Genomic DNA, 15,936 nt, shown 5'->3' on the forward strand with positions numbered 1-15,936 from the left:
TTTTCTACAGAAACATTGTTTGTGACTGTATGTGTGCATTGAAAACTTTAATAAAAACTGTTAAAAGAGTAAATTACTTTATCCCTCCCTCAACAGACGTTACGACAAGGGGTTGGGGGTGGTGTAACTCAATAAGTACCCGACAGGGGAGTGTCACAGAAATTTGCCATTGCATAACATGCTGCTTGATATTGATACATACAGACTAACACCCCCCATTTTGGTCTCAGTGCCCCCCTCTCAGCTTTCGCGTTCCAAATGCCCCCGATAGGGTTCCAACACCCCCTAGGGGGCAGTACCGCCCCTGTTGAAAAACACTGTTGTATTACTTCTGTGATAACCTCCTCATTTATCAGATTGTAAACTAGTGGCAGAATCCAGGACCAACCCTAATGTCTGCTACCTGTATGTAAAAAATTTAATGTAAAAAAAAATACTCCCCATACCATAATATAGTCATATGGTTGGTGTTGCTTTGCTAGCTCCACTTCTGAAAATGTGTTTCTAGTTTCCATCTCTAAGAAAAATCGCCACTGTAGCTAATGTGTACTATATGTGCAACAGTTTATTTATAACTTTCTCCTGTTTTGCGTCCAGTCTGGCTTGACTCCCATCCACGTAGCAGCCTTCATGGGTCACCTGAACATCGTCCTGCTGCTGCTACAGAATGGAGCCTCACCTGATGTCAGCAATATTGTAAGTGACAGACTGCACTGATGTGTACTTTTAATTAAGTGCAAAGAGTGTCGCAAATAGTGCCTATGTTGTGTGTGTCCAGCGTGGAGAAACGGCGTTACACATGGCGGCAAGGGCAGGTCAGGTGGAGGTGGTGAGATGTCTGCTGAGGAACGGAGCGATAGTGGACGCCAGGGCACGGGTGAGTATGTAGGGAAAAGAGGAATATAGTACAGTTATATTAACGTGACATGAATGAGCTGTTTTAACTTTCCACTGCGTTATCCACAGGAGGATCAGACTCCCCTGCACATTGCATCCCGTTTGGGGAAAACAGAGATCGTCCAGCTACTGCTGCAACACATGGCCCATCCTGATGCCGCCACAACCAACGGCTACACGCCTCTACACATCTCAGCCAGAGAGGGGCAGGTGGAGACGGCCTCGGTCCTGCTGGAGGCTGGGGCTTCACACTCACTGGCCACTAAGGTGGGTGGAAAAAATGCTAAAGTCTTAAACATTTAAAATCTAATAATCTGCACTTATGGCCTTAGGATGTATTGATATGATGCTTACAGATCATAAAAATGTATTGAATTATGAAGTTAAATTTAAAAGGGCTGTGAGGGCTCCTTCAGACCATGTTCCCTGATTCTCATATCGCAGAAACTAGAAAGTATTGACATTAGAAGTTGTTTAATCCATCCGTCCATCCATTTTTCTGACGTGTCACCAGTTCATTGAAGGGCTAATATGTTTTATGTCAGTTACAATTGGCAGTTGTCATTTAGAGACACCTTATTTCAAAAGTGAGGGTTCTGTTCATGGAAAAGCTAAATCAAACAAAGAAAACTGATGAGTCAGATGCCAAGTTGATTTTAATTTGCATTCATAATGGTCTGGAAAATTCTTAAATTTTGTTTCCTCTCTACACTGTCGTCATTTTTGGAATTTTTTCATGTATGTTCACCATTTAGATTATAACAGGGGAAAGTCACATTATGTGGAAAAAAAAAAAGGTTCAAAGGCAAATTATAATTGAGCTTTTTGTGATTATAATCAACTTGAGAAACTTATGAACTTCTACACCACCAGGAAGCACAAGTGAAAACCATAATTTCTATATCTTTGCCATCTGAGAATCCATACCATAGTTTCAGGGGTCTCCCTTTACAATAGAGGCAAATGTAAACTATAGGCTTTACAGGTTTAAGATCACCATGGAAACAGTAACCAGGCACCAGCTGTCAAGCATTTATAGAGGTTTATGTTGGCCTATTTTTTTTTCCTGAATCAATAGTAATGGTGTTTCTTAGGTATGAGATTGCTTGTATTCATTTCCAGTGTCTATTCTGCAGTGCTCGTTCATTTCAACCTTACAAGGTGCAAGACCATGCATTTTTTTAATGCTCTAGATCATCATTTGTATGTAAATGTTTCATAGCAAAACGTACCAAAAGAATTTGTTGCAGCTTGTCTCAGCAATTCCTACTCATTGTTGCCTAAATTTCTTGAGATCTATCTCCATTTAATGTTTATAAATAGGAAACTCTGGCCCACATTCAGGCTGGGTAGGTGGCAGTAATGCACCTCACAGTCTGAGGAAAGCTGAAATAAGGGTGTTCTGTGTTCGTCACCACAGACAAATGTGTTATTAACCACCCATGCAAATTTACGAGTATGAAGTTCCAAGGCTTGTACCCCTGAACATAAAACAAAAGTAGAAACCCGTTGTGCGCTGCGGGTCTGTCATTCAGACAGCTGAATGAAACCCTGAATTTTGACCAGTATGGTTTGTCATCTAGTCATCTTCAGCGGACTGCAGTTTCATTTTGTAGCACTCTGTGAACTATTTTTGGTCAGAATCAGAATGCCAGTTGTAGACAGTGCAGTACTTTTATCACAGACATACGTTTTAGAGGCTAAATCACAGTTACACAGATCCTGTATAGGCAGAAGTTACTGTTTTGCTCTAAGTGCAGGTCTATCTGTTTGACCCAGTTTGGATGAATGATTGATGAGGCTGCTGCTTTTGTCTGAATAGTGCATGAAGCTTGAACACATTTAAGTGATTTATTGTCATCACTGTGGGGGTGTTTACCACAGTCCACATCTTCATTTGCACCTGGTCAAGGATGGATTAGTCGTATAATTTATTCGAAGAACATACAGGATGAGACTGCGATGCAGTTTGTAAGGGTCTGGTAGTTCTGACTCGTTCCCTGTGGAGGATGGGTGTGGCTGTCGCTGTGGAAACCAAACACAACATCATATATGAATTCATACATACATCTATCATCCATCCTAACGTGTTTACAGTAGTACTAATCTCTCCGATCTCAATGTCAAGAGAACCTCCCCCTCTCCATCCCCCCACGTCTACATCCTATTCCCCTTATATCTGTCACATCCAACATAATCCAGGGTTTGATGAACAAAGGGGTGCTTCCTCTATGGGCAGGGCTGGGTCACAAACAGGCTGATCATGTGGTTTTTGTCAGCCTGAGGCTGATTTTGTATTATAAAATGGTTAAAGGGCGCCCTCTGCTGGCCTTATAGTATAACTCACATAGCTTTTTTCCTAATTTACCTGTAGTTGCATCAGCATATTGGTAGGTGTCAGTGAAATGCTTTGCCAATATGAAACGATTGACATTTTCAGAAGAACTGCAGAACTTACTTGATACTTTCATTGTTGCTTGTTCACTACAAAGTTTATGTGATGACTTAACGAGCACTGCAACATATTAAAACACCACATTTTGTACTGAAAGAGGAGATAATCAGACAGGACCATAGAACTCTGTCCCTAAACACTTCTATAAATGTACTGATGATCAGATGATCTTATCAGCGCTCACTTCTTTAGTGCTGTCAATAATGATGAGTCACGTCTGTATGATGAATTATTTGATATATGCCCATTTAAAGTGGTGTATTATGTATTTTTAACTTCTTTCAAGTGTTTGTATCATTTATGTTATTTGTTGTTCAGCTATTTATGGACTGTATATGGCTTAAAAAATAATGAATCCGACTTGTTTATGTCATAATCTGTGTTAACATGGTTTAAAATGCCCCATGTTTTGAGGTATAATCGCTCTTTTGTTCTTTATCTCCACAGAAAGGGTTTACTCCCCTTCATGTGGCCTCCAAGTATGGAAGCCTGGATGTGGCCAAGCTTCTGCTGCAGCGCCGTGCTCCACCTGACTCTGCTGGAAAGGTATGCCTCAAAACAACTTAAATGCTATTAATATTAGAAGGAAAGAGAATGATGTAGTAGGACAGTTATGCAGTGTTTTAATGAAGCCTTTTCTTGCATGTTAATGTAATGAACTGTATGGACTTAAATGTAAATGATGCATTGCTATTTATCTGTTCTGTTAAGTTGACGACAAGAGCTCCGGTAAGACTAGTTTTGATAAAATTAGCCTTTGTTTGGATTAACTATGTTTTATTCCAGAAAACAAAAACAGTTAACAGGCACCTTTTTACATTAAGATTCCTTTTTTTTCTTTAAATATGTTCGTCCGTGCTCCTAACACTACAACTGCACAAGGATCCACCCAGCGGTCCTTCCAGCTTCTGCTGTCTAATATAACTCTGGATCATCTCAGCTTGCAGTGTTAACCCTTATAACCCTGATATTAACTCTGTGTTTAGACTGGTCTTAACGGCTTCTTACAGCACTAACTGCTCTTTAATCTGTGTGCACTCACCATCCATCCCTTACAGAATGGACTCACCCCGCTCCATGTCGCAGCACATTACGATAACCAGAAGGTGGCGCTCCTGCTTTTGGACAAAGGAGCGTCCCCCCACACCATGGCCAAGGTGAGAGTGTGAAGTGGACAGAGGCAGGCCATTGGTGCAAAAATCGACTTAATATTAATTATCTGAAAGACTCTCTGTCTATTTACTGGTTTGATCCTGAACATCACATGACTCATTTGAACTTTATAAGTACACATTTTGATACACCATTCTGTACAAGTGATGCTAAACATGGCAGAGTGAATTTGTTCTGGCAGTGTTAAATCAACATTTAAGCATAGCCTATATGTTTGCCCATAGGTAGCTGGGATAGGCTCCAGCACCCCCCGCAACCCTGGTGAGGATAAAGCGGGTTCAGAAGAAGATAGCCTATATGTTTAATATAGACTACTCATTTTTAGGTTGACAATCCATAAGAAAATGGGGGAATGCATGTGAACTATCATATAGTCTGATTAATTATACTTAGAAAATGATTAAAATATTCATGTAGATTCAGAGGTTAAGTTCAGCATACAGAATTGTTTTAAATGAGTGCATTATTCAACGAAACAACTGCAAGAAAAAGTCTTTCAGGCCTTATATTCTATAATGCACCTCTCCTTTTTCTCAAATTTCACCTTTATTATATCCTCCTCCTTTTTGACTTTTTTTCCAAGTAATGCTTTGAAACTCTTGTCCCCTACAGAGAGCAAAACTGCATTGCTGGGTTTCAGGAGGATGTATTATGTTAACTAAGTGTCTCTTTCCTGTGTTCATGAATCAGAATGGCTACACCCCTCTCCACATTGCGGCTAAGAAGAACCAGATGGAAATCGCCACAGTGCTGCTGCAGTACGACGCCGAGACCAACATCCTGACCAAACAGGGCGTAACCCCACTGCACCTGGCCTCCCAGGAGGGTCACAGTGACATGGCCGCGCTGCTCCTGAGCAAGGGGGCTCAGGTCAACGTTTCCACTAAGGTACAGTCCAAGAGAATGAATTCTTTTTACAGCTTTGAGCATTTCTGTATATTTTCCTTTTAATTCTTGTTGTACTAAACGTCATGTAGCTGGTTAGGAAAGAATAGGACGTTCTGTCTTCAGCAGTTTTGGCACTTACGAACATAGTAACAGTCCATGTGTTTGTGTCCAACATGCAGAGCGGCCTGACTGCCCTCCATCTGGCAGCTCAGGAGGACAAAGTCGCCGTTGCTGAGATTCTCGCCAAGCACGGTGCCAACCTCGACCAGCAGACCAAAGTAAGAGCGTCATCGTAACAGCGCTGTTTTACAGGGATTCTCCATGTAAGTTCTTGGGTTTTTGTCAGAGCCTTGAATATATTTTTGTTGTTGTTTTATAGTTGGGCTACACCCCACTTATTGTGGCCTGTCACTATGGAAACGCCAAGATGGTCAACTTCCTGCTACAGAATGGAGCCGGCGTAAATGCTAAGACCAAGGTGAGACCAAGGTTCAGAAAACCATCTCAGCTTGATTGATACAGAAGTTTGAAAAATTACTGTTGTTTTTTAGTCGTATTATTATTTGAAAGCTGTATGTGGCGGCCATGGCTCAGAAGATAGAGTGGTTCGATTTCCGCTCTGTCCTAGTCATGTGCTGTTGTGTCCTTGGGCAAGACACTTCACCCACCTCGCCTCCAGTCCTACTTGCACTGAAGTCTGAATGCATGTGAATGTTTGGTGGTGGTCGTGGATTGGCAGCCACGCTTCTGTCAGCCCCAGGGCAGCTGTGGCTACACATGTAACTTACCACCACCAGAGTGGGAATGAATAATGGATCCAATGTACACGCTTTGAGTATGTGTAAATAGAAAAGTGCTATATACATCTAATCCATTATTATTATTAATGCCCTGAAATTTTGAGTAGGAAAAAACTTGTCACTGTCACAAATGTCACAATTTTAAATTATTTTAGGTGCATGTTTTTGTACGGTGTATCAACAGGATTAGTATAAAGATCAGTTAAAACCCAACATGGTTTCCAGTGGTTCTTAAAAAGTCCTTTCACCTTAGAGGAGTGATATTTTGCTTTTTTAAATGGAATTATACATTTCAGAACATTTCCCTGTGGTCTACATAAACTGTAAATGCTATGCTTGGGTCAGAGTTCTTCATTAATTCAACTCCACAGGTCCATCTTTAACTATATTTCTGAGTAATGACACCAGAAAGGTCGTTTTAAGCGCTGGCCCTTTAAATGCAAATGAGCCACTTCATGCTCCACCCCCTATAGGTTTTTGGCTGTGCTGCTCTGTCCCGTTCAGCCACTTGTGTTCATTAATGTAACCAACAACTGAACATTTTAGGTAATCGGCTTGAAGTTTGGACATATTTTCAGTATGAACTACAACTGCTGCTGCTGATAAACAATTGTTGTACTCGGAGAAATGTTGGTCAGAAGTCTTGACCTTATATGTGCAAAATTTGTGATGTAACTAGTTATGAAACTTAACAAATTAGGCAGGAATTAAAACGGGTTGTAGAAATCCACTTGATTTTTGACAAAATGAATATAAAGATAGTTTTGCAGCACCTGGAGGGTTGAAACGTTATGAACTATTAGAGTCCAAATACACAAATAAATGTACCGAAGACTAATAAAAATGGGTTCAGCAAAATATGACCCCTTTAAAATCTGTATGTGTGTAACTGTCCGTAATACATTTCTTCGTTGGACTTTTAATTGGTCACTTCGATTTCTATTTATTGTTTCAGAACGGATACACTCCCCTTCACCAGGCAGCCCAGCAAGGAAACACACACATCATTAATGTACTGCTACAATATGGAGCCAAGCCAAACGCTACCACTGTGGTGCGTGAACAGACGAACATACACACACGCACACATACACACACACGCACACACACACACACACACACACAAGTATATGAATGTGTATTTGTTCATGCTATTCACTGTATTTTCCTGTTCAGAATGGTAACACTGCTCTGGGTATTGCTCGGAGGTTGGGCTACATTTCTGTGGTGGACACGCTGAGAGTCGTCACCGAGGAGATCATTACCACCACTACGGTATGTCACACACGCAATATTCACCTAAAATTCTAATGTTATGTTTAATTTCTGTCTTATTATGTTAAACACAACAGGAGTCTGTGTTAGAATAGATGTGATAAGTTATGAACACATCAGTCAGTGAAGGCTTTACACCACTTCTCCTGGTATTTTGTCAGCCTCGCATTATCTGCAGAGGTTGATTGACATGATGAGTACTACACTTAATGAAATCCTTTTCCGTCCATGTTGCCAGACGGTGACAGAGAAACACAAGCTGAATGTGCCAGAGACGATGACTGAAGTGCTGGATGTCTCGGACGAAGAGGGTGAGTCCTGTTGGACACAAGAGTCTGTCAATATTAACACACATTAACACACATTGTAGCCTCTTGGATAGAAAGATACTTAACGACATGTCCAGCAGCACCGCGTTTTATTTTCCACAGCAAACTCCAGTGGAGTGATATTTAGATTTTTGATTTTAGTGATTTATTTTGAACATGCAATGAAATTTAACATAAATGTGAGCAAATAAAACATAAATAATAATACAAAAATCAACAATCAAGACAATCTTAGACAGAAGAACAGCACAATAGTTTCATTTACATGCCCGAAAAGGGATGGGAAGAAGTACAACTTATTTAATCCCGCCCCTTCTCCATAAAATATTAATTGTATATATTTATCTCCTTCCTTTTGCATTACTCTTTTGTATTTATATATACATTCACACACACTCATACGTCCATATACTCATACATACGTTTATACACAACATACAAGTACACATACATGCATACACGTAATCTTTTATCTATGCATTTCTTAATTATGAGCTTCCTGCTTTGTACCCATCATACTTTGCCATAACACACTAATACATATACAGCTTTATATGGCATATCTTTCAAAAGTACTATAATATACTCATATTTAGGATTAATTAAATGATCCTTAAAGACCTAGAACTATTTTTATGGTAACTTCCGAATTGTTTTTTTTTTTTACTCTGCATTTAACTGTTTTATCACCATTCTTCATAACATTATCCTCTGCATTTTACATTTCTCAGTGAAAAATCAGGTATTTTCCTGTATTTAATTTACTGATCATTTAGAGTTTCATGGAAGCTGAAAGTAAATTCTAAGGTTAGTTTATCAGAATAGAGAAAAATTAAAAAGAAGTGACTTTTTCAGCTAAATTTATCATAAGCTGAACATAAAAACAAGCTTCCACAATAACAGTCATTTTGCAGAAGATGACTGTGTTTCCAAGTTTACTACAAAGCCTCTGAACGTCCACATAAAGACAAATGTGATGCTATTGAAAAGCTGAGAAACTACATTTTACTGTTTACCATTTAAATGTATTGATAGGATTAGTGGTTCGCAGGTTAATAAACATTTTAGATCAGCTGTTTAGATTTTTTAAGGGATAAAATATTTTCAGAATCAGAAAAGATTCATGTGCCTGATATATATACTGTAATTATAATTGTATAAAAGTGCATTGTGGGACCTCGATCTACAACTGATATTTTGCTGTTACAGTTAAGACTCCAGCAAAAATCAGTTCAATCAATTCATCAACTTTACATTTTTGAGGGAAAATGAAATGCAGAAATGACAATTTCCACTGAAATTGTGGGTCACATTGTCCCTTTGCTTCCAAATGGATCAGTTTATGCACATTTTTGAGTTTAGTGTAATATCAGTGTGAATTAGTGTGGCTCCTAATACTGATGGGTTATGACTCACTAGAACTATAGGTAACTTAATTGTTACCTTCCAGAAATTATATTTGTGATATTCTTCCACATATATCCCCCCAACACTTACGTTTGTTTCACATATGTTTCACAAAACATACATTTACGTTTTTGGGAGAATGTTCACCAGGGAATTACTTAAAGTCAAGTGTACTATTTATCTGCTCAATATGTCAGGCAATGACATTTACTGAAAATTTTGTTAGCCACCTGCAAGAAAACAATCACAAGAAAATAGTACAAAGCAGATCCGCCAACACAGCATGACTGGCAAAAAATTGTGAGTGAGATATATGTAATGTAACTGTTGACCCATAAGATGAGGACTCAAGAAGAACAATGTCGAGAAAAGTGGTAGAAATGGTCTGTTTATACGACAACAGGATAAGGACGATCCTATTGATAAGAACACAGGAGCAAACTGTAGAGACATGGCAATCCACTATGTTCTTTTTCTTTTGAGGTTTGCATTTCTTTTTTTTTTGTCTTCCTTCTGTAGGTCCATATCTGTTACATGTTCTTAAAAAACAAAGTGTTAAAAAAAACAACCTACATTTACCCAGGATGCACATTTAAGCCCCAGGGTTATGTTTTTCTTTACTGTTTTCCTCCCTTTTGAGAAGAGATCAGAGAGCTTTTCTACAACGTGTAGATTTAAGGAGGCAAAAGAATGAGTGACTGTGTGTCCACCCACAGCTTTCAAAGCCATTGATGATGACTTTATGTCTGAGGACTTCATGGATGTTGAAGGTATTCAGCACGCAGCTTGGTTTGAAGGCTTGCTGTGCTGATTCTACGCAGGGAGATGGTGTGTTATGCATGATGAATGAGTCTGGAGCAACCGCTGTTTTAATTACATGTTGCTGAATTAACTAATATGAGATTTGGAAATTAGTAACAGAAAAAAAATAACACCAAAGTTGAATTTCTAACCAGAGTACATTAAAGAAAGAGAGCTTAATGCTAGCTGAATTGATGTGCTATTATATATTATGTACTATTATATTTATCACATACTTTACTTTCATTACTCTCTTATTTGTATAAAACTTGGACACTTATTTACTGCATGTTCATTGAAAACAAATATTCCAAGAAACAATTCTCAGGCACTGTTTGTCATTTTAACATTGTCATTTGTGTGTATGTGTAGCAGACAGGAAGTGAGATTACTTTGACTTTAAGCAGAGTTTGGCTTTTTATTTGTGCCCACTTCCTGATTTTATACTAACATTCACAAAGAAAACGAACGCTAAATAATACTATTCCCCTCTGTTGTCACATTCTGTTCGGATATAACACATGCAGGAAAGCCAGAGGACACGAAGTAACACAAGAGAAAATGTTTTAGATTAGAAAGCAACACTATCATTTATCCTCCAGAGAAAATAGAAGAAAAGTAGAGCAAAACCAAATATGACATTACAGCTAATTTATCCACAGTGTTGTCACTTCAAAGCTAGTTTCAAACCCTACAAGACTCTATTAACATTAGCCGTACTAGATTCTTTTGATGTAACAGCCCACAGATGATGTTTGTGATGTTTGGGGCGAATTTGTAATTGAAGTATTGTATCATGTTGACTTAATTATATGTGTAGTGACCTACTTCGAGGAAAAGACTCAATAGAAACAGGAGCATTCCATTAAAATGTTGCTTTATGTCTCTGTTGTACATTTCCCTCCTCAGGCAGCCTCTATACTATTGGCACCAGAACCTCTCTGTCTAACTACAGTATGTTACTCACTTGTTCTGCTGCAGTAACATAACGCTTTCTGTCAGACTTGGGCCAAAATCAGCTACAGCTTTATATCAACATAGCTGCACCGTCACGCACTGAACTCTCAGGCTCATGTTGTTATGACACCATTACCATCTGCTGCCCGCCGGCCTCAGCCAAGTCCACATGTACACCGGTAAACATAGATTTTTCTATGCATTTTGGCTTTGGAAATGAAAATTTTTGGAAACCTCTTTCAAATATGAACAAATTTAGAGAATCCACGCACTGATGTTATGTATGTAGACAGGAAAAATGGCACATTATGACATTAAAAGCCAAAAAATGAATGTTCTGACCTTTGTTTGACTTATTGGGCAACGTGCCGACACAGGGTTACATAATGATCTGCTGGTTTTCCATAGAGTAAACTATATTATCATTGTGTAAGTGATACAGCGACATCGTGGAATTACTCCTTCAAATGAACTTTAGCTGTTTTTGTGTAGATGAGACCTTTTTGAGAAGAAAAACTCCATTTTTAAAACTACCGGTATATGTGTGGACTAGGTTTTAGGTTGTTTGCTACAATTTAAGCAGCATTTGTGACAATTTATGGGTGAGATAACAGTAAAAAGTATTGGAAAAGCAAATTTTAGCCACAGAGAAAACACACAAGACAAAACAACAAATGGTGCATGGTGTCTATTTTAAAAAGCTTTTCTAACATCGTCAGAGTTTTTACATTTGAAGACTCAGTTCTTCAGATGTTTTGCATTCTAATGGATCATTTTCTTTTGTCTTGATTCTCTATGAGATAAATTGAATATGGCTATAATCAGTCAATAACTCTTGACTGTGATATAGTTGCTGGTAATATTTTACTTAAAATGCAAAAAATAAAAAAAGAACTTATATTAATCATCTACTTCACTGCCTTTTTCTTATACAAACAGAACAATTAATATAAATGAGTTATTGTTTTCTGTACGTCCTTTTTACAGTCATATACAAGTTGTGATACCTTATTTTACTGCATTTATTCCATGTAAATAGACCTGAGAATGTGAGGCTCATTTTAAAGGTCCAGGTGAACTGGTGAATATGTGGAGTGTTTTGGCCCAGGTTAATCTGCAGTCAGCAGTGATGCTCCCTCCTGCTGTACAGTAGAGGAAACAGCAGTACAGCTTTGGCACTACAGAGCAGATAACACAAGCACATAATAGACTGCTGGCATAACAAGCATCAGTTGGCTGTCAGATATTAAAAGCACGCTTTGCACTAGAAAGTGTTGCTTTGCACAGATTTGCAGCGAAAATAAAGACAGGAAATTAAGTTAGTAGACACTGTTTTTATAGCTGCAATGCATTTGTGCAGTACAGTAGACTGCGAAGTGTTGCATCAGGTAGTACTTGCTAAAGAAAGCTGATGCGGTATGGAGCTAGTTTGGCTTATTTGTACAGATAAATAAGATTTACATAAAGAAGAACTAAGAAAATGGTAAATGGCACTTCACTTGAGTGTTTTTCTTTCTCCAACAGTTTAAAAACATATAAAATAAGATTGAATTTGAATGTATTATGGACTCATACCTGTACAGTAACCCCATCAGATTCATATTTTTACCTTTAATTGTCGTCTAGTATCAGACCGAGGAGGAGCTAATGTCAACTACCACACAAACTCTGTCTAAACATGTAGCGTCATCACATGCTTTAAGAAATTCCAGCTGTTCTGAAAACCCGGGGAGTTCATTTGTTCAGTCCGTCTTTGTCGTAAATATAATTCCTCCTCTGTGTTCTCCCAAGGTGATGACACAATGACAGGTGATGGGGGGGAGTACCTAAGGGCTGAGGACCTCCGAGAGCTGGGAGACGACTCTCTGCCAGGACAGTATCTGGACGGAATGAACTACCTGCGCTTTAGCCTCGAGGGCGGACGCACTGACAGGTAAATCCAACTCTATCTCATCTTAACATCTACTACATGTTTTAAAACTATTTACTTTCTAACTTTATAAATAAGTGTGTGATAATTGCACAAACGCATCACTCCTTTTGCGGACAATTCACTAAACCACTAACTGCCTGTATTTTATGTGTTGTGTGTGTGTTTTGCAACCTCTCCTGCTCATTCGTCATCGTTGGTCTCCCTTGTCATGCCTCCATAGTCGAATGCAAAGGTATGTGCTGACACTGGCCGAATATGTGGCCTTTGAACCCTTCAGCACTACTCAAGTCAACTGTAACCGATGATCAGGGCTGAGGGGGGGGCTCACTGCATTTGGAACAACCATTTTAACTTTTCCAAATATAAACTCTTTTATTTATTTATACTTTTGCCAGACTGAGTTCACCCTCCTCAGCCCTAACCTCAATCTGTGTGATATGACTCCTTTCATCTGTTTTATATCATTATCTTTTCCTGATTAATGTTCATTAAGTCATAAGATGCAGGGTAGGAAGCAAACTCTTTTCAGTAGGGGTCTACCCATTATTCGCCTTTTTTAATTAAGTATCTAATAAGGTATATTCTTTTAAAAATGCTCTATTTTGTCTCATAAAGCATACACTCAACAACAGTAACAATGCTGAAATGAGAAAAGTACATTTATTTGTACTTTTCCTTCCAGTTCAGTGTGAAAAATGACGATGCATATGGTCGAAACCTTACTGACAGCTTAAAAGCATTTTAACAGTTTAGAAGTAAAATTACATTTCCAGTATTTTAACCCATAGACCCAAGACCCAAACATCCATCACCAACCAAAAGCATCTACTGATCTAAACAGTTTAATACCTGTTGATCCATTAATCCCATCAATACATGTAAGTAATTCCACAATAGCTAAAAATTGTCTTTAATTTTTAATCCTCAAAGACTCAAACAGCCACTGGTGACCCAAATAGCCTAATCTAAAATGTTTATTAACTTCTAAACCACTAAGCCTATCAATAGATGTAAGTAAATGAGGTAAATTAAAGATATGACCCATTTGGACATTCAGAGGCTCCGTAGTTACCGTAGAAACACTGTCAACTTCTATAACATTGATTCACTAGTAAAACCCATGGAGTTGGATCAATAACAGTGGATGGAGACACTTTTATGTTCAGTTAATGATATATTTTACTTAAAAAGTCACTTTTTCTTCAGTTTTCTCTGTTTTTGATATAATAACCCACAACTTTAACCTGAGCCTCAATGAACATCTACATGATCGGTGAATTAAATATAGGAAAATACCTGATTTTCACTGAAAAAACAGAAAATACAGAAGATAATATTATAATAAATTGTGATAAAAGATAAAAATTAATTTGGGAACTGCCACAGAAGTAGCACTAGGTCTTCATGGGTTTGTTTATTTATTTATTTATTTATTTATATATTTTATTTTATTTTCACATAGTAAAAAACATGCACATAAATACATGTTGGTTAAAAATTGTGATGGATGGTTACCAAAAACCCTCAAGGGGCTTAAGAAGTGGCAACCTCTAGATTTCAAAGATTAATTACAACTGCAATTTGAAAATATAGAAAAATATATGCAAGCTGCACAAAAGTAAGTTTTCTACAAATTAAGTTCCATGATATACCAAGCTTAGAAATGTATCCCATGTGGAAAATTACAATCAGTCAGGACTGCATACATAACTGTAATAATTGCAGCAGTATGTTAGTCCACCGTTACTGACCTAAAAAACACATACTGAGCGACCTCTACTTTTCAGACATGCTTTACCTGTTCTCCTCAGTGTTTCCTACTCTGCTCTGATCTGTTGTCTTTATAAACTTTGAGCTTTACTGACATTCTCCTTTTCTACTCCAGTTCAGACCGGTCTTTCACCCCCACCCACCACAGCTACTACTCCCCGAAACACGAAAGCATGATGGACGACATGCTCACCAGTCACCAGGTAGAACAAGACGGAGCATTCCATTCACAGCAAGCTAGGCTGAAATCAAAAGCAAAATCATGTTACTGTTCATTTGTGCATTGAGCAAGTAAGACAGAAGACAAAGAGCACAAACAATTCAAAGCAAAAGCAAATAGAAGCATAGTCTTGGTGCTGCCTATATATGTTTTTATGCTATTATTTTAGTCAGATATTTGAGTTGGAATACTACATTATGGGTCAAAAGGAGCTTCTTAGTGTTTTAGAAGTCAGATATTCTGTATGCTCTAATTTGTGTGTTGAAGGAACACTATTGTATTGTTAGCCTCATAGCATAATTGCCCAAATTTACACTATATGAACAACATGTTGAATTCAGGTGTTTCTTTTCTAACAGGGGTCTGGGATACAAGACAGAATGAAAAATGTCATAATATAGTTTTATATTGTGATAAATATCATTGTGTTGGTTAGTTTTGTTTTTTTTAATTGTTATCTTTGCTTCCAAAATGCCTTAGAGATGGTTTTTACTTAATTTCTTGATTAATTTCTTGATTAATTTCTTAATTTCATGATTTTTTTTTCCATGACTATGATATTGAATGTTCTACTTCTAAATTTCTGAAATATTTTTTGTGCTCTGACTGAAATAACCACCTACTTTCTTCACATTTTGCATTGGAAGAAAAATCTTCCATTAAAGTATATGGACAAAAATATTGGGACACATCATGGCTACAGCTGTAAGAATGAGCTATAAACATCAATATTAATAATCAATATGATATTTATCCCAATATAAAACTATGTTATGACATTCGTCATTATTGTTTTGTATCCCAGACCCCTATTAGAAAAGAAACACCTGAATTCAATGTGTCCCAATACTTTCGTCCATATAGTGTATGACTTATCATGCTACGAGGCTAATGATATTCTTTCCTTTTATGAAACTATGCAGTATCTTTTCTTTAACCTTATTTCTTTGGTAGGATATTTCTTTCTTTGCTTCGACGTTTGTGCTTAAAATGCAATCTTTACACAGTTGTTTTCATTCCTTGAACTCATG

General features: G+C 37.8%; 1 protein-coding gene across 25 annotated transcripts in view; it reads left to right on the top strand.

Moving 5' to 3' along the window:
- ank2b (ankyrin 2b, neuronal) overlaps positions 1-15,936 on the top strand; it is a 293,858-nt gene that overhangs the window by 229,785 nt on the left and 48,137 nt on the right. For 18 of the 25 annotated variants that reach the window (XM_030161857.1, XM_030161856.1, XM_030161863.1 and 15 more), the window contains 15 exons: positions 598-696; positions 779-877; positions 967-1,164; positions 3,800-3,898; positions 4,411-4,509; positions 5,216-5,413; positions 5,593-5,691; positions 5,793-5,891; positions 7,169-7,267; positions 7,390-7,488; positions 7,727-7,799; positions 10,935-10,979; positions 12,774-12,915; positions 13,136-13,147; positions 14,801-14,888. In XM_030161857.1, the coding sequence (XP_030017717.1) occupies positions 598-696; positions 779-877; positions 967-1,164; positions 3,800-3,898; positions 4,411-4,509; positions 5,216-5,413; positions 5,593-5,691; positions 5,793-5,891; positions 7,169-7,267; positions 7,390-7,488; positions 7,727-7,799; positions 10,935-10,979; positions 12,774-12,915; positions 13,136-13,147; positions 14,801-14,888 (1,548 nt within the window). The remainder of the gene's footprint in view (positions 1-597; positions 697-778; positions 878-966; positions 1,165-3,799; positions 3,899-4,410; positions 4,510-5,215; positions 5,414-5,592; positions 5,692-5,792; positions 5,892-7,168; positions 7,268-7,389; positions 7,489-7,726; positions 7,800-10,934; positions 10,980-12,773; positions 12,916-13,135; positions 13,148-14,800; positions 14,889-15,936) is intronic. The other 7 variants (XM_030161858.1, XM_030161860.1, XM_030161875.1 and 4 more) reach the window with 3 other exon arrangements.

The sequence above is a fragment of the Sphaeramia orbicularis genome, chromosome 18 (assembly GCF_902148855.1).
Source record: "Sphaeramia orbicularis chromosome 18, fSphaOr1.1, whole genome shotgun sequence".
NCBI classification, from domain to species: Eukaryota; Metazoa; Chordata; class Actinopteri; order Kurtiformes; family Apogonidae; genus Sphaeramia; species Sphaeramia orbicularis.